This window comes from Panthera pardus, unplaced genomic scaffold (assembly GCF_024362965.1).
Source record: "Panthera pardus isolate Hobbes unplaced genomic scaffold, ASM2436296v1 HiC_scaffold_8, whole genome shotgun sequence".
Lineage (NCBI taxonomy): Eukaryota > Metazoa > Chordata > Mammalia > Carnivora > Felidae > Panthera > Panthera pardus.
In genome coordinates this window covers 144,745,257-144,769,133 of record NW_026527013.1, presented here as the reverse complement: position 1 = coordinate 144,769,133, position 23,877 = coordinate 144,745,257, and the positions used below count along the sequence as shown (strand labels likewise).

General features: G+C 50.0%; 1 protein-coding gene across 2 annotated transcripts; it reads right to left on the bottom strand.

Annotated features, from left to right (window-relative positions):
* Positions 1 to 163: 163 nt before the first annotated feature.
* On the bottom strand, positions 164 to 22,672 carry SMO (smoothened, frizzled class receptor). Of its 2 annotated transcripts, none has more exons than XM_019452705.2 (12): positions 21,805 to 22,672; positions 8,134 to 8,339; positions 7,178 to 7,387; positions 6,756 to 6,928; positions 6,204 to 6,423; positions 5,975 to 6,098; positions 4,725 to 4,817; positions 4,157 to 4,265; positions 3,150 to 3,335; positions 2,543 to 2,691; positions 1,944 to 2,078; positions 164 to 1,705 (listed from the first exon to the last, which is right to left on the bottom strand). In XM_019452705.2, exons 1-12 carry the CDS (start codon positions 22,136 to 22,138, stop codon positions 1,263 to 1,265), a joined length of 2,382 nt encoding a protein of 793 aa, XP_019308250.2. In that variant the 5' UTR covers positions 22,139 to 22,672; the 3' UTR covers positions 164 to 1,262. The 2 variants fall into 2 exon arrangements, with proteins under 2 accessions (XP_019308250.2, XP_053753000.1); XM_053897025.1 differs by lacking the exon at positions 21,805 to 22,672 and adding an exon at positions 9,005 to 9,884.
* Positions 22,673 to 23,877: the final 1,205 nt, after the last annotated feature.

The window sequence follows — 23,877 nt, the reverse complement described above, 5'->3', positions numbered from 1 at the left end:
CTTTACCTTATTTTTATTAAGTCATCTCTATGCCCAAGGTGGGGCTCAAACTCACTACCCTGAGGTCAAGAGTCACATAATCTACTGACTCAGCCAGCCAGGCACCCCCCCCCGCCCCAAACAAGACCAGGTCAGGATCCATGGAAAAGAACCACACCAAGAGTTTATACAAAAACCTTTTATTTACTGTTTGTATTTCTTCTCCCCATCCCTATCCCCGATCTGGAACCCAGCCAGCTCCTAAGGCTTCCTGCTGTCTGGCTCTTGAAATTGGGGCCTTGGAGACATAGTCAGGGGTTATGAGAGGTGGGAATCTCCTCACCCACCAGTTGTGGAAGTTGAAGGAAGCGTTCCTGCCTGGCTGAAGCTCCAGCAGCCTCCCAGGTTAGCCCCCCAAGTCAGAGGATCCACCCCCCCCCACTGGATGGACGGGAGGAAGAGAGAACACGCTTCTACACCACGCCAGGCTCTATAGCTGAACCAGTCTCTCACCTGGAGATGAAGCCAGCATCAAAAGGGTGGGGGATGGGGGAGGGATGGAGCATGCAGCAGTTCTGGGTCCTAATCAACGAACAGGGAAACAGGAAGAGGTTGGCCTGGTTGCACTGAAATGGGAAAGGGGAAGGAGGGTACAGGAGCACACAGGACGGGCTACTGGCCTGGGGTCGGGCCAACCGGGCACCTGTGAAGAGAGGTTATAGCCCCTACGGGAATAGGCACTTCCAGCTCCACAACCACCTAGAAGAGGGAGAAGGGAGCCCCGTCCCCACCTAGACAAAGGACTAATGACACAATGAACACATTTGGTCTGAGAGTGCCAGAAAAGGGCATCCACTGGCACAGAAAAGGGCAGCCAGCCCTCATCTGCCAGATATGGGCCTGGCTGCCTCATTGGCTACCACAGGCCACTCTGGGTACTGTCACCCCTGCCTCCACCGTCACTGCCCCCCCAGCCCCCAAGCTCTGCAGATCTCATGACCCTGCTGCACATGGATACTGCCAGCCAGACTCCAGCTGGTGGGGCAGAAACAAGGACCCTGAGCTCCAGGGTCCTTCCCTGGATGAGGCCTGCCCGTGGAGATGTCAGGGCCCTTTCCCACAGTCCTGCTGCCCTGAGCCAGACATATAGAGCCCTCCTGGGAGGGCACTGCACCCTCAGGTGCTCTGGAAGACAAGATCCTGGGGAAGCACTCTCAGGGAGGATGAAGAACCTCAGAATGGTATTTGCTGCTCTTTCCTATCCCAGGTCCCGCTCTCCGGGCTCAGAAGTCTGAATCTGCATCCATGAGCTCTGCCTCCATCAGGTTGGTGCGGGAGTGAATGGGCCCCAGCCCCTGCCGGCAGCCCTGAGCCCAGGCCGCCGTGGGAACTGGGGCACTGGGCAGAAATGGATCCTGCAGGTGACTGGGCTCTGGGCAGAAAGGGTTGGAGACCAGGGTCCAGGCTCTCTGTCGGCAGGATTCCCCAGCTCCCCAGGCACCTGCGGCCACCAGGCACTTCTGCCGGGGCAGCTGAGGCAGTCGAGGAACAGCACTGGCCGCAGGGGCAGGGGCAGGGGCAGGGTGGTGAAGCTCAGGAGGTGGCACCAGCGGGCACACCTCCTTCTTCCTCTTCCTCCGCTTCTTCTTCCGGCCCAGGCGCTTCTCCAGCTCTGGGGAGATCTCTGCCTCAACCAGCCACAGGTTGGCTTTTTCCTCTGGGGGCACTGATGGCAGGAGAGAGAACGTGAGCCTGGGACGCTGGTCTGTCCACATCACCTGTTCTCTCCTTGGACCCCTACTTATGAGGTCTGGGACCCACAACTCTAGATCTCTAGTGCCTCAGCCCCACACTCTACATCCTCCAGGGTCTCCCTTCTGGCAGCTGCTCGTGCTCCAGTCCCAAGAACCCCCAGACTCCATGCCCCCACCCCCCACTTCCTACAGAAGCTTGACTCCTCGTACCTGGAGTTGCCACAGGGGTGACAGACACATCCTGGGGCAGTATGGCTCCTCTCCGAGCCACCATCTTGGTGACATGCTGGGCCCAGGCAGAGGACACATCGGCAGAGGGCTCATTGAGGTCAAAGGCCAAACCCGCTGTGGGGGTGGAAGGAAAGGCTAAGGAATCATGACTGCCCCACTCCTTGGGTGACTGTAGCTCCCTCCCAGTCCACGGAGTCCAGAAAGCCCACCCAGGGAATCATAGTGATCTACCCAGTCCCAGTGATCTACCATCACTAGAGGCCAGAAATCCAGTTTCTAGAACCCAGACTTACTCTAGCCCAGGGAGAACCACTGGAGAGGACAGAAGAAGTGAGAGGGAGATGACTCCTTTTGAAACCAAAGCACCAGCAAGCAGACCCAGGGGCAGAAACAGAGGGCAGAGTAGCGAGGGACGGAAGGGGGATGAGAGAGGGTGGAGTGTGTGAGGAGAGGGGGGGCCGCTTTCTTCCTTCCTGCCTTCCTGCCAGTCCACGTGTCCCTAGCAGCTTAGTGGGGAAGGGGGCCCAGGCGTTGCGGGGATCGAGTGGCTCCAGTGGAGGAAAGGGACCGAGGCTCACCCACAGGCCCGTCGTGGGAGACAGTGTGCATGCTGAAGGAGAGTTCCTGGCCTGGGTTCTGCAGCAGCTCACGCCGCTTGGAGAAGGCCTTGGCGATCATCTTGCTCTTCTTGATGCGTTTGGGCTCATCATCACTCTGCCCAGTCAACCTGAGAGCAGAAGAGATGGGGGAGGGGAAGTGGAGGAGCAGCCACTTCCCATCAAATCCTGTTGAAGACCGGCGAAGCCTTTCCCTCCAGGGAAGGAGCCTCCAGAGGGCCCCAAGTCCCTCGAGGACTCTGAGGAGAGACCTCTGCAAAGAAGGGGCCTAGGATGCAGGGCTCCTGGATGCCCAGTACTCAAATCGCTCAAATCATTCCCTTCTTAGAAGAAAGATGCTGGCGGCAGGCTCAGCACTTGAAGGGGCCTCCTGAGGACAGGAGGTGTCACCAGGGGGCAGTGGTGAGCCACACAGAAGGCAGCTTTAGGCAGCTCAATGCAGACCCTTAGAAAACTGGTCTGACGGTGACTGTTGAGAGACCACGGAGCAGGCGACCCTTACTGGTGGGGACACCAAGAGTGAGGAAGTAAGGCGGCGAGGTCAGAACCGGCTGGCTGCTGGCCCCACCTGCACCAGGTGCGCCTCCAGATGAGCAGCGTGGCCTTGGTCCAGACCCAGGTGCTCATGGCAATGCCGGTTCCAAACATGGCAAACAAGTTGATCTTCTCCACCAGGAGGCTGGGGCGATTCTTGATTTCACAGTCAGGAATGGGCTTCTTGGTGGGCAGCCCGATGGTCACGTTGGCCTGGCACCTGTGGTGGGGGGGTTAGTAGACAGGTGAGGCTCTCTGGGTACCCAATCAATCCAAAGACTTTAGAAAGAGCTAAGCCCCACGGCAACGATTCACAGCCCTGGGTGCTCCCTAGAGTCACTTGGGACATTAGAGTTACTTTTTATAACTACTAATGCCTGGGTCGCACCCCAGACAATTAAATCACATCTCTGGGGGAGGACCAGGTATTAGTGAGGTTTAAAGCTTGCTTCCCAGACTGGAAGCTGGAGCCGTTAAGGAAGAGCCTGAGGCAGTCAGGATGTGGACTGGTGTCCATTTTAATGAGCATTGTAACTGCTATTCCTGATATCAGCTAGTGCAGCCCTTCTTTCAGTGGATGAGATGCTTTACTCTCAGATTCATCCTCATGGTGACACAAAAAAGCACAGGCAAGGCTAGCAAGTATTAATAGGTTGTTACACGTATCGTGGAGAGGTAACTACTCCGTGCAGGGCTCTATAATAAACTCTGTAAAAGAGTACGTGAGAATTAGAGTGACTTCTGTGGCCAACACAGAGTCATCAGAGAAGCCCAAACATGAGAGGGCTGAACAGTTAAACACACCAGCCAGACAGTGGCTCGTGCAGAGAGGAGAGCAGAGTTGAGCCGGGACAGGAGAGGTGCTTTGCCGTGTTTGCAAATTACAGAGCAATTGACATCTTGGGTGCCCAGAGCAGGATGGACAGTTTCACCTGCCCATCAGAGGCAGGTGCCTAGCAGACCCTTGCTGGACAGCAAGGAGGGCTAGGGCTGTCTGAAGTCCTGTGGCTGCCGCCCCCAAGCCCCCAGCACTGCACTCACAGCACATAGTCCCGGAAGCTGCGCTCCCACTCAGCCTGGTTGAAGAAGTCGTAGAAGTGACAGCTGAAGGTGATGAGCACAAAGCCAAAGGCCAGGAAGCCAAAAATGCCTGTGGAGGGCCAGGGTGGGACAGAGCATTACCAATCCCCAGTGTGGGAGCAGCAGTGGGGACAAGGCATCTGCCCCATTCAGGCCTGAAAGATGGCTGAGTCTGGGGTAAATTCATGCTAGGCTCAGTTTGCTGTATTCTCCAGAATAAGACTTGAAGGGCACTTGAGCCAACTGTGGGAGGGCCCCAGTGGGCACGAGGAAGCAGTCTTGGCACGAGCCTGAATTCTTCCATCCAAGAAGGTCCCCTTCTTTTGAGTTGCTACCACCATGACCTCTCACCCCATCCCACCCCCCGTACACACACATGCCCCACAGCCTTGTCTTGTTCCCATGGCTGCTAACTTGCACCACTCACAATGCATCCTCCAAGATCCCATCCTGCAGGTCCCTCAGCCACAGAAGAGTGCAGTGTCGGATTGACCAGTACCTCGGGCCAAAGGCCCTGGGGCCCACTCACCGAGGCGCAGCATGGTCTCGTTGATCTTGCTGGCAGCCTTCTCACTCAGCAACCCGGGATGGTTGCTCTTGATGGAAAACAGAGTCATGACTCCTGAACAGAAGAGAGATCTCAGACATTAGTGGGGTGAGGCCACTCTCCCGGGAGGGATGGAGGTGGCAGGCAGTCCCAGGTCTGATTACTCCTCTGCTGATGTAAAGCTTGGGGAAACTGGAGACACTTGAGAAATGGGGCACAGCTGGTGACAGATGTGCTATGTACTTGGAAAGACGGGGGCAGAGCCCAGACAAACAGTCGAGAAGAGAGAGAAGGTGCCTTCGTCCTGGCCCCGGCTCCCCGTAAGTAAGGCAGCCAGGTCAAAGCTGTGCTGATGGAAAAGGCAAGAAAAGAGATGCAACGACAGAGCTATGCGATAGAAATATGTCAGCCATACCCATAAGCTCACATTTTCTAGCAGCCTCGTTAAAAAAGTAAAAAAGATGCAAAAGAAGCTGATTTCCATACCTTCCGCGAGCAATACATCATTGTGTTTTATTAGCATCTCAGTATGTAATCCACACAACAAACTATTAATGAGACAGTTTACCTTTTGGTGTGTGCGGAGTCTTTGCAATGCAGTGTGGATTTTGTACTTACGACGCATCGCAATCTGGACCAGTTTCAACACGGGTGGCCAGTGGCTACCGTACAGGAGAGCACGGGCCGGAAACCTAAATCAAAGGCCCAGACGCTGGCAGAAAGAGGTGGGCTGAACAGAAGGCTGACAGCACAGGGAGAGGAAACTGAAGTTTACAAAGAAAATGCAACACAAATGAGCTAAGAAGAGACGGAGGCGGCAGATCCAGACGGGGAAATTAGGGAACAGAGAATCTGTGCATGTTGTGAAAACTGTGTGTGACTGTTCTGGGGGTAGGAGGCGGATGAGGAGCCAGAAGATGGAGGGCATGTATAAATTCAGGGTGCACACACACGACCAAAGGCCCTGAGTTGGTCCACGTGGACAGGGCGGGTTATTCACCATACAAGTGCATCGGGCCAAGGGCTGACTGGGGGCTGGAACCCAGCTCAGGCTCTACTCAACAAGCTGTGAGCCCCGGCTCAAGGCTCTGGAGAAAGGGGCTGCCTTGCTCGGGCCAGCACAAAGGTTGCTGCAAAGGTAGCAGAACCGGCAGCTCCTAGCTCCTACTTACACAGAGCGGGCGCTCAGCGCCTTTTGCTGCCCGACTGGTGCCCGCTTGGTGCCTACTCACCTCGGATGAGGAAGTAGCCTCCCACAATGAGCACCAGGCCAATCGGGGCCAGCACGAAGCCTGCACGGTATCGGTAGTTCTTGTAACCCACAAAACAGATGCCGCTCACAGAGTCCCCGTCCACCTGCGGCACAAAGGGGGGGTGGGGTGGGAGGGACAGAGTGGGTCACGGGCCCCCCTACCCAAGGCCACTCCACTCAGGTCCCCAGCCTCCTACCGGCCACCATACCTGGGCGACGGCAAGGATTGCCACAGTGAGGACAAACGGGAGTGACCACGTGAGCAGGTGGAAGTAGGAGGTCTTGCCGGAGAGAGGCTGATAGGTGGTGCCCAGGGCTTTGAAGGAGGTGTGCCAGGCATAGGTGAGGACCACAAACCAGACGACACCAGCCATAAGGGCGTAGTACACGATGACAAAGATGATGACGCAGGACAGGGTCTCATTGGAGCTGTGCAGACATGTGGAGGGGCACTTGGGGAGGGCATTCCATACTCCCTTTATCAGCTCTCTCCACCCTGTCCCCAGAGCCTTGGCTTCTAAGGTCTGGAGGTTCCCTAGGAGTCAGAGCTTGGAGGTGGGACTCAGGTCAGATTCGAAGAGGTTATGGAAGATGCCCCTCTGAGCAGATGCAAACAATCACATCCCCAACGCTGGATACCGTGGGCTCAACAAGGCAGAGCTGAACCCTACACTGAAATCTTCAGTTTCAAGCCCACCCTGTCCCTTTTCATTTCAGCCTTCTGCCCCTCACCCTGGCTTCTGGGTCCTCAAAACACCTACGTGGGCTCCCCGAGCCTCATGGTTCCATCTGCACGGCAGACGATCTCCCGGCGGGCGCCGTCCATGAACTGGGCCAACCAGCCGATGCTCCCCACAAAGAAACACGCATTGACGTAGAAGAGAATAACAGCAGGGTAGCGATTCGAATTCCGCCAGTCAGCCACAAATGTGGCCTAGAAGAGAGAAGTGGGATCCGCTCTATGAGGTTAGGGTGATTCTGCTGCCACAGACACCTTTGTCTGAGCCCCCGAACCCTCTTATCCAGACCCTTCCCCCAGGGACACCCCCCAAGGCATCCTCTCCCCACCTCCCTCTGCCCTCACAACGCAGACAACTATCGATCCACTTCCCACTTTATAGGCTGTGTGTTCTGGACCCCCGTTCCCCTAACCCCTCCACCCGCAGGCCTGCCCTCAGCTGACCAAGGTGAAGAGCGTGCAGAGGCCTGTGACTGCGCCGAAGGCCGCGATGTAGCTGTGCATGTCCTGGTGCTCGGCCTCAGTGAACAGCGGGTTCTGGCACTGGATCCCACATCCCTCCACGTCCTCATACCAGCTCTTGGGGTTGTCGGTCCGAACCAAGGGAGCCTCACACTGGCCCGAACTGTTGAACTTGATGTTCTGCACCTCATTCTGGCACGAGGGAAGGGGAAAAGGCAGTGCAAAAGGGAGCAGGAGGCCCAGGGGCACCCTTTGGCTTAATACGAGGCATAAGGGCAGCTTGGTAGAGTGCCTACGAGCACAGGCTGGAGACAGCTTTCCAGCTTTTGAAACCCCGCCCTGCCACTCAATGACAAACTATATCAAAAGGCTGGGACAAATTATTGGACCTCTCGGTTTCCCCACGTATAAGACAGCAGTACCTACTTCATGGTGTGGTTTAAGGGTTAAGTGAATCAATGGCTGTAAGAGGCTCCTATGGTATTTGGCAGATAGTAAATAATAATAATTAGTTTTATTACCAACATTACTGCCATTAGTATTATTATTACTTATGAGCCCTCCTTTACCACCAGAATGAGATCACATCCCTGTCTTGGGGTCTATAGCTGTTTTACACGTGCGCGCCTGGACTCCCTAAATACACAATAAACTTCTTGGAGAGTGAGTTCCTGTCGTCATCGACCCCCGAAACTCCCCAACACCTAGCGGAGTAGGTGCTCAAAAAATATTTGTTGAACACAAGTTATCTTCTACAAATCAACAGACAATCCCTGATAGACTGGCCCCGCCAGTGAGCTTCAGTTTGGGTTTGTGGCTCATTGACCCCACGGCTGCAGATTTGGGGTCTCCCGGGAGAGAAGGCTGCGGGGCTCCCCTGCCCCTGCTTCCTGTTGGGCCCTGCCCTAGGCTTGCGGCTTGCCCGTCACAGCACTCACCGGGCAGCCCTCGGGGAAGTGGTCAGGGGTACAGCGCAGGAAGTCGGGCCAGCCACGCTCCCTCTCCACAATGGCACAGGGGCCTCGGGTAGCCTGGCACAGGGTGCGGCTGGGCAGCTCCACCCGGTCATTCTCGCATTTGGGCATGTACACAGCACACAGCAGGGGCTGGATCACTGCCCAGCAGCGGGGGGCGTTCCGGAGGCCTGGAGAGAGGCAACAGTGTGGATACATTGTGGTGACACCCCTCCTCACTCTGACCCACAGCTGTTTCCCAGGCCTAGGGCAGGTCTCTTTGCCATAATGCTGGAGCTGTCAGGCACAGGGTTTCTCAACAGAGCATTTGGGCAGGAGGATCCTTTGTGCTGCAGGACTGTCCGATGTATTGCAAGACATTTAGCAGCCCTGGACTCCGCCCACTAAATCCCAGAACCCGTTAAGTCATCACGACAATTAAAAAACACTCCCCTTGCCCCTACTCCAGGGTTGGTGACTGCAAGAGGGCCTGAAGGGGAGTTTCTGGGATGCTGGTCATGTTCTATTTCTTGATCTGGTAGTGGTTCAATGTGTGTATTCACCATGTGAAGAATCGAGCCCATGACTCACGCGCTGATCTGTGTGTATGTTATAATTCAATTCAAGTTTTTAAAAAAACAGCCCTCATTTCCAAAAACCCTGCTAGGGAGCGTTAGTGCCTCTGGCTGAGGACCCCAGCTCGACTTGCCTTGTACCTTTTCAGGGGCATCCTTAAAACCTTCTACAGGCCTCTTCCAGGGGAAAGGGAGGTTGTGGGACCCACCCCTTCCAGGGCCCATGCACTAGAACGAGATGTTGCCCCTTGCCCAGACCCCAGGATCCCTGTTCCTCTTACCAAGCTGAGGTGAAATAGAGAACAGGTAGGAGCTTAAGAGGAGGTAGTCAGGGGAGCCCAGGTACTCCAAAGCCAGAGGAGGAAACAGGAAATCAGATGGAGAGAAACAGAGGAGGCTCCGTCCAGTGCAGAGGGAGGAAACATGTTGTCAGCAAGACAGAAACAGCACCCCTGCCCCAACCCAGGCACCTACCCTGCTATCCCAGGGGCGGGGCTCACTCAGCATTCCGCCCCCATTGCCCCTCCCGAATCATCCCTGCTTCAGGAATACCGGTGTCCCACACAAGAAGTTGCGTTAGGAGAAGCGTCTAAGGACGTGAGAGACAAACTGGCGACTGCCACACTGCCAGGCTGGGGGCGGTAGGGGCAGATAGCTGCTCTTTTTAGGAGGGAGGCAATACAGCAGAGGGATGAGGGGCATGGACACTACAATCAGCCTCCCTGGGTCCGAGCCTTGGCTCTCCCATTTCCTGGCTGTGTGATCTCCGGCAAATTACTCTATCTCTATCTCTAGCTTCAGTTTCCTCATCTGCAAAATGGGGATTTACCTCCTGGGAATGTTGTGAAGAGTTTGGTAACGCACTTGATGTGTTTAGCATGGTACCCGTCAGATAGTAAGCACTCGGGAAGTATCAGCTGTCATTACTTATCTGAGACCTCTGACTGCTCACAGCTCTCACCACCACAAAGCCTATTCCAGGGGCACAGAGCAAGTTCCGGTCAAGAAGCAGTGTCCTGGGGTGCCTGGGTGGCTCAGTCAGTGGAGCGACCGACTTCGGCTCAGGTCATGATCTCACCGTTTGTGAGTTCGAGCCCCGCGTCGGGCTCCGGGCTGACGGCTCAGAGCCTGGAGCCTGCTTCGGATTCCGTGTCTCCCTCTCTCTCCACCCCTCCCCCACTCATGCTCTGTCTCTCTCTGTCTCAGAAATAAATAAACATTAAAAATAAAATAAAAATTAAAAAAAAACAAAAAGAAGAAGAAGCAGTGTCCTCAGGCAACTTTCCTGAGCCTCCACTCAAATCAGAATCACCTAGGGAACCCTTATCATTCTAGAGGGAGAAAGCCACTCTCAGAAATTCTGACTGAGTGGGCAGGGGCGGAGAATGCACCAGTGGTTGCCAGGGGCTGGGTAGGAGGAGAATTTGTCTACAAAGGGGCAGTAAGAGGGAATTTTGGGGCCTGATGGGCTTTTCACTATCTTGAATGTAGTGGCTGATTACATAACTCTATATATTTGTCTAAATTCATAGCGAGGTACAACAAAGAAAAAGTTAAATTTACTGGATGTTTACTGAACACTATACTTAAAAAGGGGGGAGCTCACCAGAGTAAAATGTATTCTAGAGGAGCAGCAAGCAGCTGATTAACAAAAATATTATGTTATTTTTCTGGGTTTTGTGATATTTGCAGCGATCAACTTTTTAAAATGTGGAATTTCATTGTTTTCCTTTTTCTCGTTTTAAGTATTATATTGTACCTTAAAAATGAGGAAAAGAAAGACTATTAAATAAATCTTAAAAGACAATTGAAGAACCATCTAGGGAAAAAATGATTTGGATCCTTACCCCATTTCTTACATAAAAATAAGTTCCAGATAAATTCAAATGACCGCATGAGTTTTAAAAATTAGAGTACCAGAAGAAAAGATGGGATGTGGTTTTTAAACCTTAAGTAGAGAAGGCCTTTCGAAGTATGACATAATACTCGGAAGCTACGAAATAAAAGATTTTAAAAAGACTTCAGAAAAAAATAGGGTAAAAACAAAAACCATGAGAAACGCAATATACTGAGAAAATATATTTCCAATACATATCACAGGTAAAGAGTTAATCTCCTTACATTAAAAAAAATTTTTTTTTTTTAAAATGGGGCGCCTGGGTGGCTCAGTCGGTTAAGCGGCCGACTTTGGCTCAGGTCATGATCTCGCGGTCCCTGAGTTCGAGCCCCGCGTTGGGCTCTGTGCTGACAGCTCAGAGCCTGGAGCCTGTTTTGGATTCTGTGTCTCCCTCTCTCTGACCCTCCCCCGTTCATGCTCTGTCTCTCTCTGTCTCAAAAATAAATGTTAAAAAAAGGGGCGCCTGGGTGGCTCAGTTGGTTAAGCGTCCGACTTTCGCTCAGGTCATGATCTTGTGGTCCGTGAGTTCGAGCCCCACGTTGGGCTTTGTGCTGACAGCTCAGAGCCTGGAACTGCTTTGGATTCTGTGTCTCCCTCTCTCTTTGCCCCTTCCCTGCTCATGGTCTGTCTTTCTCTCTCTCAAAAATAAATAAACATTAAAAAAATTTTAAAAAGAAAGAGCTAATCTCCATATATGCCTTAAGCTCCTCCACATCAGTAAGAAATTCATGATCCTATAAAAAAATGGGCAGAAGACAGATCTAATCCAAATGGCTTTTAAACACATTAAGAAATATCCAATCTCACTGTTAATAAACTGAAATGTGGGGGGCGCTCAGTCGGTTAAGCGTCCGATTTCGGCTCAGGTCATGATCTCGCGGCTCGTGAGTTCGAGCCCCGAGTCAGGTTCTGTGCTGACAGCTCGGAGCCTGGAGCCTGTTTCGGATTCTGTGTCTCCCTCTCTCTCTGCCCCTAACCCACTCGCATTCTGTCTCTGTCTCTCTCAAAAATAAATGAAAACATTAAAAAATAAATAAATAAACTGAATGTGAAATAAAACTACAATGAGACATAATTTTTTTTTTTTAATTTTTTTTTTTTAACGTTTATTTATTTTTGAGACAGAGAGAGACAGAGCATGAATGGGGGAGGGTCAGAGAGAGGGAGACACAGAATCCGAAACAGGTTCCAGGCTCCGAGCTGTCAGCACAGAGCCCGACGCGGGGCTCGAACTCATGGACTGCGAGATCATGACCTGAGCCGAAGTCGGCCGCTCAACCGACTGAGCCACCCAGGCGCCCCACTGAGACATAATTTTTTAACTTTTAGATGGATACAGATCAACACATTTGAAAATGGTCTATTGACAAGAATGTAAGTGAAACTGGCACTTTCGTATATTTCGAGTAAAACAGAAATTAGTAAACACTTGTGGAGACTATTTGGCATTATGTATCAACATTTTATACTAGTGATCCCACTCCGCATGTTTACAAAGCCAATACACAAGACTATTCGTTGCAGCATTGTTTGTAACAGCAAAAGAGTAGAAACTGCATGAATCCGTAGCCATCAATAGGAGACCGGCTGCATAAAATATCATAAATCAATATAATACGACACTACACCAGGTTGAACTATTTGCACTGAAATGGAACTATCTCCAATGCATCTTGTTCAATGGGTTCAGTTGAGTGGGAACAGCCTGAAGAGTAGGCCACTAATGGTTGTGGGAGGGAAAAAAACTAAGGACACATCTACATTTGTACACATGTTGGATGTCTCCGAAAGAACACACAAAAACCAGTGCTGATCCTCTAGGCAGGGGAAACGGGGAGCCGGAAGCAGAAGTGAAAAGATTTAACTTTTGTTACTTTTGAATTTTATACTATGTGCACATACTGCCTATTTTTAGAAGTAATTAAGCTTAGAAAAATAAATATGCAAGTTACTGAGATGGGGGAAGCTCCGTAGAGAAGAGAAGGGAACAAAATTGTAGACCAGAAGAAAAGGGACATCAACTTTATCTGTATTATTTTATTCCTTTCGTTTTATTAAAATACGAAACAGAGGGGGAAAAAAGACACAGGTGTTATGTTAGTCTTTGCATTTTTCTATATTCATAGACTTCTTCAATATTTGCTACAATTTAAGCTCTGAAAATGACTTATTTTTTATTTTTCTATTTTTTTAATGTTTACTTGTTCTTGAAAGAGAGAGAGAAAAAGACAGACCATGAGCAGAGGAGGGGCAGAGAGGGAGACACAGAATCCAAAGCAGGCTCCAGGCTCTGAGCTGTCAGCACAGAACCCGACGCGGGGCTCGAACTCACATACGGCGAGTTCATGACCTGAGCCGAAGTCCGATGCTTAACCAACTGAGCCACTAAAATGACTCTTTATGTGCTTCTGGTGATCAGTGAAGTTGAAAACCATTGTTCTGAGATTGGTTTAACATTAGGAAATTCAATCAATGCAATTTACCACATTAACAGATTAAAGAAGAATAAAATCATATGATCATATCAATAGATATAGAAGTAGTTAATAGAATCTAACATGCAACCATGATAAAAAGAACAATAGGCAAATTAAGAATAAAAGAACAGTTTCTTTCTTTTTTTTTTTAATTTTTTTAACGTTTATTCATTTTTGAGACAGAGAGAGACAGAGCATGAATGGGGGAAAGTCAGAGAGAGAGAGGGAGACACAGAATCTGAAACAGGCTCCAGGCTCCGAGCTGTCAGCCCAGAGCCCGACGCAGGGCACGAACTCATGGACTGCGAGATCATGACCTGAGCCAAAGTCAGCCGCCCAACCGACTGAGCCACCCAGGCACCCCAAAAGAAGTTTCTTAATCTGATAAAACGTAACTACAAGAAACCTACACCAAACAGCATATGTAATGGTGAAGGGTTGAAAAACTTTAGAATACAGAAAAAGTCAAAGACGAGGGTGGCTGCTACAATTACCACTTCTATTTAACAATGTACTGGATGTCTTAAGTAGTGCATAAGGCGATAAAGGTACATAAATAGAGGCTTCGAAAAGATACATGGCTTGAAAAGGGAGACATCAAACTCATTATTCACCAATGAGATGACTGTGTATATAATAAATAATCAATTTACCTAGTTTACTGGATTCAAAATCAATTGCATTTCTATACACCAGCAACAAACAGAAAATGAAATGTTACAGGGACTATTCATAATAGTATTTTAAAAATCAAGTACCTAGGACTAAATCTGACACATGACATTTAAACTCTGCACAAAACTGTAAAACAATTGAGAAAATGAAAGAATATCTAAATAGATAGAAATATATAGTGAAATGATAGGAAGACTCAATACCATAAAGAGGTCTTTTTTTTCCTTCAAATTAGTCTGTATCCTCAGTGTAATCTCGATCAAAACCACCAACACCTATTTTTATATTAAAATACAGGGGCACCTGGGTGGCTCAGTCGGTTGAGCGTCCGACTTTGGCTCAGGTCACGATCTCGCGGTCCGCGAGTTCGAGCCCTGCGTCGGGCTCTGGGCTGATGGCTCAGAGCCTGGAGCCTGCTTCTGATTCTGTGTCTCCCTCTCTCTCTGCCCCTCCCCCGTTCATGCTCTGTCTCTCTCTGTCTCAAAAATAAAAAATAAAAATAAAAATAAAAAATAAACGATAAAATACAAAAGGTCAAGGAGAGCTCAGACTCTATGAGATACCGCTGTATTATAAATACTATACTATACTATAAGTATTAATAAGAACAGGGGAGGCTCTTGGCTTCGAACGCACAAACGATTCTTTTCTTTTTTTTAAGTTTATTTATTTATTTTGAGAGTGACAGAGGTGGCACGAGTAGGGGAGGGGCAGAGAGAGAGAGGGAGGGAGAGAGAGAATCCCAAGCAGTCTCCACACCGCCAGCGCAGAGCCTGATGTGGGGTTCGAACACACAAAGTCGTGAGATCATGACCTGAGCTGAAACCAAGAGTTGGACGCTTAACCGACTGAGCCACCCAGGTGCCCCTGGAACTCACAGACATTCTTGTAGAGAATTTAGGGGCCCGTGAACCTGCACGGGAAAAAAAAATTACATCTAACAGAAATTTAGCCTTTCCTTCAATTATGAATGTAAGCCACATACCACAGTGACGTTATCAATACTTGTGTTTTTGTCACAGATATTTTGTTACAGATAATCTCAAAACTCTGTTACTGTTCATCACAGCCTTGACATTATGGTGGTTATCAAACACATACTATATCTTACTTAGTGTATTCATAAAGAAGCACATATATATTAGATCACAAATTTGTTTTAATATATTTGATAACTATAGTTCAATATAGTTCATTTCCTTTGAAATCTTATATGCTCCTTTTCAATCCTATGTGTTTTACCTTATAAACTTAAAAATATTATACTGCGAAGGGGTCCATAGGTTTTACCAGACTGCCAAAGAGGTTTATAGCACAAAGAAGATGAAGAACCATGCTATAATTAAGATGGTGTATACTGGCAAAGGATAGACAAAATAGAGCTATGGAACAGAATAAAGATCCCAGAAACTAGGGGCGCCTGGGTAGCTCAGTCGGTTAAGGATCCAACTTTGGCTCAGGTCTTGATCTCGCGGTTTGTGAGTTCGAGCCCCGCGTCGGGCTCTGTGCTGACAGCTCGGAGCCTGGAGCCTGCTTCGGATTCTGTGTCTCCCTCTCTCTCTCTGCCCCTCCCCTGCTTGCACTCTGTCTCTCTGTCTCTCTCTCTCTCTCTCTCAAAAACTAAATAAACATAAAAAAATAAAAAATAAAAGATCCCAGAAACTAAAGATATCTGGACACTTGATTTATGGCAGAACGGTGGAGAAAGGATATTCCTTTAAAAAAAAAAATGATGCTGAGGCAATATGTAGGAAACTAGTGAATTATGTGTCTATAAATTGAAAATAAAATCTAAAAAGTGTTGTTTTGTTTTTGAGTAGGCTCTGCACCCAGCATGGAGCCCAATGCTGGGCTTGAACTCAAGCGACACTGAGATCGAGACCCGAGCTGGTGTCAAGAGTCAGACGCTGTTCGAAGCCACCCAGCCACCCTTAAAACGTTTGGAGAAGATAACATAAGAGAGTAAGTTCATGACTTTGTGGTATCAAAGGACTTTTTTTTTTTTTTTTTTTAAATTTTTTTTTTTCAACGTTTATTTATTTTTGGGACAGAGAGAGACAGAGCATGAACGGGGGAGGGGCAGAGAGAGAGGGAGACACAGAATCTGAAACAGGCTCCAGGCTCTGAGCCATCAGCCCAGAGCCTGACGCGGGGCTCGAACTCACGGACCGTGAGATCGTGACCTGGCTGAAGTCGGACGCTTAACCGACTGCGCCACCCAGGCGCCCCTCAAAGGACTTTTTAAAATAAGGCCCAACAGGGACTCCTGGGTGCCTCAGTTGGTTGGGCGTCTGACTTCGGCTTGGGTCATGATCTCACAGCTCGTGAGTTCAAGCCCCGCATGGTGCTCTCTGCTGTCAGTGCAGAGTCCACTTCAGACCCTCTGCCCCCCTCTCTCTGCACCTCCCCTGCTCACATTCATTCTCTCTCTCTCAAAAATAAATAAACAGTAAAAAACAATAAAAGATAAAAGAAGACACAATAAGAACTAATCATAAAAAGTTTTATAAATGACTACCTTAAAGCACAGAACTTCTTTTAGCAGAAGGCACAAAGAAAATAAAGAGGCAAGCCAAAGAAAAGAAAACAGTTTTGATGCATAAAATCAATAAAGGACTCAACTCTAGCATAAATAAAGAAGTCCTACAAATCTTCTGAAAATGAGCACCCAAAGGAAAATGGGGGCACATGGGGAGCTCAGTTGGTTAAACGTCTCCCTTCAGCTCAGGTCACGATCTCACGGTTCACGGGTTCGAGCCCCACATCGGGCTCCGTGCTGTCCACGCGGAACCCGCTTTGGACCCTCTGTCCCCCTCTCTTTCTGCCCCTCCCCCACTCACACTCTCTCTTTCAAAAATAAATAAATAAAAATCTGTTAAAAAAAAAAAAGAAAAATGGGGCAGAGATTTGAACAGACATTTTATAAAAGGCAGAATCCAAATGGGCAGTAAACATTTGAAATGGTGCTTAACCTCCCTAGTAATCAGGGAAATGCAAATTAAAACCACAAATACATACCACAATATAGCCACCAGACTGGCAAGAATTTTACATGGTGACAATACCAAGCATCAGGAATCATGTGGGCACTGGTGACTCTTGTACACGATTAGTGGGGACCACATTGGTGGAACCACTTTGGAAAACTGTTCCATATTACCTAGTAAAGTTGAAGGTATGCAAGTATCTAGTTATTCCATTCCTCTGAGTATGTACCTAGGGAAACTTGAGGCGGGTGAACCAGGATATACTTAGAAGAATACTCGCAGCAATGTTGTTCACAGTGGCCAAAAACCGGAGACAACTTAAATGTTTAACAATAATAAGATGGATTAATAAATTGTGATGTATTCTACAATGGAACACTATTCGGCAAAGAAAAAAAAAATGAGCTGCACTAACATGGATGAATCTTACAAAACAATGTATAGCAAAAGAAGCAAGACAAGAGACATAGAAGAATACACATATCACGATTTGTCTAAAGTTCAAAAACACTCAAAACTAAAATATACTGTTTAAGGATTCCAAAACTAGGTGACAAAACTATAGAGGGAAAGGGAAATGATAATCCGAAACATTAGGGTAGTGGTTACTTCTAGAAGAAAAGAGAGGGAGACGTGATTGAAAAAGACGAAGGGGAGCTTTTGGGGGGGCCCCACCATGATCTAGTTCTTGACTCAGGTGTCACTTCATAATTATTTAATATTAAGTGCCCCTGTGTTTTATGCACCTTCTGCATACATGCAGCATTTCACAGTTAAAAAGTTAAAAATCTTGTGGCCCTTGGCTGGCTCAGTCGGTGAAGTGTACAACTCTTGATCTCAAGGTTATGGGTTCAAGTCCCACCTTGGTTGTAGAGATTACTTAAAAATAAAATCTTTATTGAGGCACCTGGGCAGCTCAGTCAGTTGAGTGTCTGACTCTTGACTTCAGCTTGGGTCATGATCTCGAGGATCCTAAGTTCCAGCCCCACATCGGGCTCTGCACTGACACCAGATTCTCTGTCTCCTCTCTCTCTGTCCCTCCCTCTCTCTCTCTCTCTCTCTCTCAAAAATAAACTTTAAACAAAAAAAAGAAAAAGAAAATCTAAATAAATAAATAAATATTAAAAATCTAAAGGAAAATTAAAACTCGAGCCAGTAGGTGCATTCCCGTATTTTCATCCTTTCCAAATGTATATACCTTAACTGATTCTGATCACCAGCCAGCTTTGGGAAAAGCTCTAAGGAAATTCTTTCCGGTCTGCCCCTGCAAACAACCCACCGTCACCAACAACATCCCTCCTCTCGTCGCTCAACCAGATTGTCTTGAGAGGAAAAGAGAGATTCCTCCCAGAATTCTCTGGCTCTTTTCTCCTGGCTGCCCCCGGCTGAATGACAAGGCCACACACCCCTGTGCACACACAGAGCACAGGGGTGGTCAAGGAGGCTACGTGCTGGCTGTCAGGGGCCTATTTCCCTCCGCAGCCACAGGTCTCTGCTTTCTTGCCCCATTTACCAAACCAGATTTGGCCCAAGGTGGACTGTGGCCTGGATATTATATTTGTCTGGTCAGCTTGGAATGCCTGAGAAGAGACATTTCAAGCTGTAGTGGGGAAAGATGCTGAGTGCCTGAATGAGCCCAAGTCCAAAGGGTTGAAAGATACCGGAGGGACCTGAGCTCTTTACAGATCCAGAAAGTAGTCCAACCTGGGCTATAAACTTCCTCACTCAATGGCATACTTCCAAAAGGCTCAGCAGTCTGGGCCGAGGAATAACACAGTGGCCGCTCTCTTCAGCAACTCCTATTCCAGATCTGCTGGTAATCTCCACATACACGTCCACTGAGCACCTCTAATTCACATGGCCGAACTGAACCCAGGCTTTCTTCCTAAGCCTACTCCTCCTCCAGCATTCCCAGCTTAGTGGAAGAGAATGATATCACCTTCCCCGCGAGCCTGAAACACCTACATCCTCCTGCTCACTCTTGCCTTCCATCTAACTCATCAGCAATCCCATGGGCTCTAGCTCTAAAATTCTGGGATCTGTCCACTTCCTCCAGCCTGCTGCCCCACCCTCTCTCACCTGGATCTCCACCTCCATCATGGCCACCACCATCTCTTACCCGGAATACCATCCCCTAAACAAGCAACCAGGCTCCGTGCCTCCCCTCCTCCCGTGGCTTCTTCACACAATACTCAAAGAGATCTTTCTAAAATGCAACGGTGATTACATCTCTCCCTTGCTCAAAAGCTTTTAGTGGCTCCTTATTATCTTCTGGATAACATCCAAACTTCTTAATATGGGGTATGAATCCCTTTATTTTCTAACTGCCTAGGTCTTATCTCTTATAATTCTATCCCTCACCTACTTTGATCCAGCTCTACTAAAACCGTATACTCCTAAAAGTAGTAAGCCCTCTCACCTCACCTTTGCATGCCGTCTCCTCTTCCTATTCCTTCCTATCCAACCTTTCCTTGGCCCAGAGAATTCCTACTTGTTTCTCAGATCATAGGTTAAATGTCAGTTTCTCTGGGGGCGTCTTCCCTTGCTCCCCAAAGCCCTCTGTGTTCCTTCAGCACCCTACCCTGTCACAATGCCTCTCCCAGGAAATGCTAAAGCTGTTTGTGTGTCTTCCCCTTGACGGCAGGAATCACGTCACGTCTGTATTCCTCGTCTTTACGTGCCCCAGAACCTGATCCAGGCTGACACGCAGCAAGCACCCAATGCCTAATTTAATGAATGAGTGGATGGCTGTGTACTCAGAACTCCGAGGCTTTAAAAAAAAAAAAAAAAAGCGAAGAACAAGTCTCTACCTTCAAGAGTTCACAGATGAAGACAACCTAGATCATTTTCATCCTTTACCCACAAAAATACCTCCAAGAGCCAGGTGACACTGACTACCTAGACATGGTCAAATCAAGACCACTAACTCGGGACAGGAAAAGTCACTCACCAGAGGCTCCCGGCTAAAGGCCTGTCTGTGATTCTTACACTTGGCTCCGATCTATTCCACCCGCCACCGACCCCACCGCCCAGAACATCTAGCAGAAAGACCCAAAGCAGAAAGAACAACTGGAATACACTTGGGAACGTAACTGAGCTGAGGGATGATGGCAGCAGAGAAAAAATTCCGAATGAACTAAAAACCTGAGCCCCAGGCTGGCACCTCTACAGGACCCTACTCCACCGGAGGCACAGCTAGTAAGGATCGAAACCACACAGCCAGCAGATGGTTCTAACTCCTAAACTTCCCTGCTAAAACACTTCTGCCTTGCTCAGCGGCTGCTATCAGGAATACGGACTGGAAAGAGGTCCAGACCCTTCCTCCTTGATTTGTTGGTAACTACAGAAGGGCAGCATCACACATTCGTTTAACTTAGGAGAATTCAACCATGGGCCCCTGCAAAATAACTAAGTAGAGAGAGGAGGGGTGGGGGGATATCCTCTCAGTGTGAGCAACTTAGAACTGGGTGAGATTCTAGTGCTGAGATTTGTATTTTCCACACGACTGGCTCCTAAACACAAACCTTCTCAAAGAAATCTGTTTACACCTTTCTTTTGTGTTCCTTTTTTTAATTCCTTCAGTCTTCTGCTCTTTTGCATTTATGTAACTTTAAGGACTAAAATTATAGTTTCTACGTATGCCCCTTCTTATATACTATACTATATGTTACACGTTTATACAAACATATTACCATAAAAAGAATATATACGCAAAAATTACCTACACCTTATGTTATGGTAGTTTATGAACTTTTCAAAGCTGCTGTTGATTACACATGGTTTCTGCCTACACGCTGACTTTAGAACCTGATACCCACTAAGGATATAGGTTCACCAAGGGTACCATCTTCCACGTTCCTCTGGCATCTGCCAGAATGATACCAGGCCAGGAATGATAGGGCTTTGTCCAACATTCAGCAAAGACTCAGAACTCTAGTGGCCAAGTTGACAATGACAGGCAGCCTATATCTCGGCTCCCCGCTTCAGGATCAACACCAGCCCCCAGGGTGGAACTGAGATGTAGGGCACCCAAGGCCTGCCAGAAGAAGGAGCTTGCCAAGTTGGCTCCTGACTTTTGATTTTCTTTTTCAAGGACAGCTTTGAAATCACACTGACTAGAAGCAAGGGCTGACAAAACCAGTTCCCTTCCCCAACCCCCCTTCAGGCCCCTAACCCAGAAGAGTGACAGGTGGGGAGATCATCCACTCCACACTGCTAAGGAAGGATTTATTTGGGTTTTTTAGGCCTGGCCATAATCCTAACCTAAGGCGAGGGCTTTGGGACTTCAGGCCACTATGGAAGTATCCACAGGCTCTCAATATCCCGGGCTTAAGTGTCCTTCTGCAGCCCTGACCAGCCTGAGGATCCAAATTTCCAAAGAATACACAAATAATCCTTAGAATTGTCTCATTGCTTCACGACCTCAGAAAAGGATCAGAGTCCCCATTTTTCAGACGAGGAAAGGGTGAAATCTGTAACAGCAAGACAAGATCACCGTTTTCTGGACTTCCTGTCTCCCCAGACAAGATTTCTGGTTAACTTTTAATTACTCAACACCAGGGGGTTTTTTATCCATCACAAATTTCACTCAACTCTTTCCCCCCATCCTGTCCCTCCATGCCTCAACCTTCTAGCCCATCTTTCCTCTTCAACTCCACTTCCCGGTTTTCTCTTCCAAGATCTAAACACCTCCTTGAATCCCCAGGGGCTCCGCTCTCAGAGCAGCGCTTACGAGGAGCAGCTCCACTTCTTAAGAAACATCCTTTCCCGAGGCTCAGAGCCCCTGCCTCATGGGCCCCTCATCCCCCCGCATCCTTTGCGCACCCACCCTGCTCAGGCCTTTTGTGACCGGCTCCCTCAACCGTCTCGCCTCATCACCGAGGGTCCCAACCTGCTTACAGCCGGCACCCACAGTTTCAGACTGTGTTCCTCCACCTCTCCCGGGTGCAGCTCTTGCCCTCGCCAACGTTCAGGCCTGAGCCTGTTCTTGCCCAGAGTCCCGCATCCCACCACCGCCACCCCGGCTCCGGCTTCCGCGCGCTTACCCGACCAGAGCACGAGCTTGCCGTGCGCTTCTTCCTGGGAGTCCGAGTCCCCGGCCAGCAGAGTGGAGGTGGCCCCGTAGGGCAGCGCCGAGCCCAGGCACACGTTGTAGCGTAGCGGCTCGCAGGGGGCTGCCCGGCCGCAGTGGCTCAGCAGCGGCGGAGGGCCGGTCACGGCCGCGCTCCTTCTCGCGCTCCCGCCCGCGCTCCGCGGCCCAGGCCCAGTCGCGTTCCCGCTCAAGGCCGCCCCCCGGCCTGGGCCCCCCAGCAGCAGCAGCAGCAGCAGCAGCCCCAGGAGCAGGATCCCTGGCCCCAGTGCGAGGCGGGCAGCGGCCATGGCCAAACCCGCCAACTCAGCAGAAGCCCCGGCGCCCCCGCCCGCTCCCCGGAGCCCCCCGGCCACACACGCAACCCTTGGGGCCGCGGATGTGGCTCAGGCGACCTGTGCGCCCGGCGAATCCGGTGCCGGGCCCCCTCGCACGCTCCGCGAGCCGCGGGCCCTCGGCGCCCAACTTCGCAAACTTTGGAACCCGGGGCCCATGTTGGGCGGCGGAGGCCCCGGCCGGGATGCACAACTCCCTACTCTTTCTCCGGGCAATCCAAGTTGTCTTCAGCCCCGGGAGCCCCCTGGGCCCCCAATCTCCAGCCCCATTCCCTCTTAAAACTATCTTCCAGCCCCGCGATGGAGGCCAGGCGCGGGCAGGCGGTGGGGGATAGCTCCCCGGCTTCGCCTCTGCGCCAGCCCCGCGGCCCAGCCGCCACCTTCGCCCGAGCGCGCCGCAGACCCCCGACTTCTCCCCACCGACTCCCCGGCTCCTTTGTTGCTCTAGCTCGCTCGGCTCTCTGGAATGCACGGGCCTCGCGGAGCCAAGCCCGGCCCCACCTCCGCCACGGCTTGGGGAGGGACTGGCAGAGGGAGGGAAGAGGAGGGGAGGGGATGCGAGAGAGGAGGAGCGCTAGCTTCAGTGTCCCGGGCGCCCGGAGGGGCCCGGACCCGGGGGCTCTGGGGACCCTGTTCGCCGCCCTGGCGCAAGAGATGCGAGGAAATCGTGGCTGGGAGCCGCAACCAGACTCAGCGGGCACCTGATCGGCCTGAGGATCTTTCGACTTGGCCGTCTGCAGGGAATAGATAGACTCTTCTGGTTTACAGTGGGAGACACGGAGGGGGTGGGGGTGGGGTGGGGGTGGGGAGGGGTGGTGTCTGAAGTCAGCGGAAGACTCTTCTACATCCTTGCCCAGTCCCCCAACCCCGCCAGTTTTTTCTGGTTTTGGTTAGATCTTTCAACTTGTCCCGGGGCCCCATGGATGAGAACCAGGGTTTGGGGGACTCGCTTACTCAATCCTTCCAACTCGGGACCTATGGGAGAGAGGAACTCAGAGTCACTCAGGGCAGCTGCCCGGCTGCTGTTACCTGTGAGAGCAGGTGTCTGGAAACCAGACGTGCCAACATCAGCCTTTATTGCTACAAATGTGTGAAGTGTGAACTGTGGTTTCCAACGATTGACCCTGGCATGTCTTTGGTTATGTTCGAAGGAAGCCATCCCATTTTGATGGCCCTTGTTGCTCATATGCTGGCTGAGGAAGTTTCTGCTGTTCCCTTTCCCTATTCTGCCCGTTTTGCCTTTCCTCACTCCTTTACTTGTGGTGCTTTGAGTCACCGTGCGACAATTTACACCTATAGCCAGGGGTCCAGCCAGGAGAGTGGACTCACACTGAGCAACTTTCCCACGTTGCAACACGCTAGGATGGTTTCTCCTTCCTCACCCCTACCCTAACCCCTTCAGCAGAGCTGATGTAGACTAGTTTTGTTAGGTTTGGCCGTTTAAGAGCAAATTAGCTAGTGCACTTCAGCAACAACCTCTATTTGTAGGCAAGCCCCAGAGACAGATACCGAAAGAGGATTTAATTCAATTTAGCAAATCTTTCTGAAATCCTAGATGTACATAGATATAAGCATGGTAAAGTTGCATTTCACTGTGGAGAGAGTCTTGTCCTCAGGAGATAGTAATATATCATGATAAAGTAGCAAAGCCCTCTCCACCAGGGCAGGGACCTTATTCTATTTTCTGCAGTCAC

Bases quoted from the DNA above. Each gene is read 5' to 3' on its own strand.
- SMO (XM_019452705.2), bottom strand. From the start codon at position 22,138: ATGGCCGCTGCCCGCCTCGCACTGGGGCCAGGGATCCTGCTCCTGGGG. The intron at 6,099-6,203 runs GTATGGTGGCCG...TTTGTGCCGCAG, and splicing joins CAATCCTTGCCGTCGCCCAG to GTGGACGGGGACTCTGTGAG. The intron at 2,692-3,149 runs GTGGGGCCAGCA...TTCTGCTCTCAG, and splicing joins TGGAGGCGCACCTGGTGCAG to GTTGACTGGGCAGAGTGATG.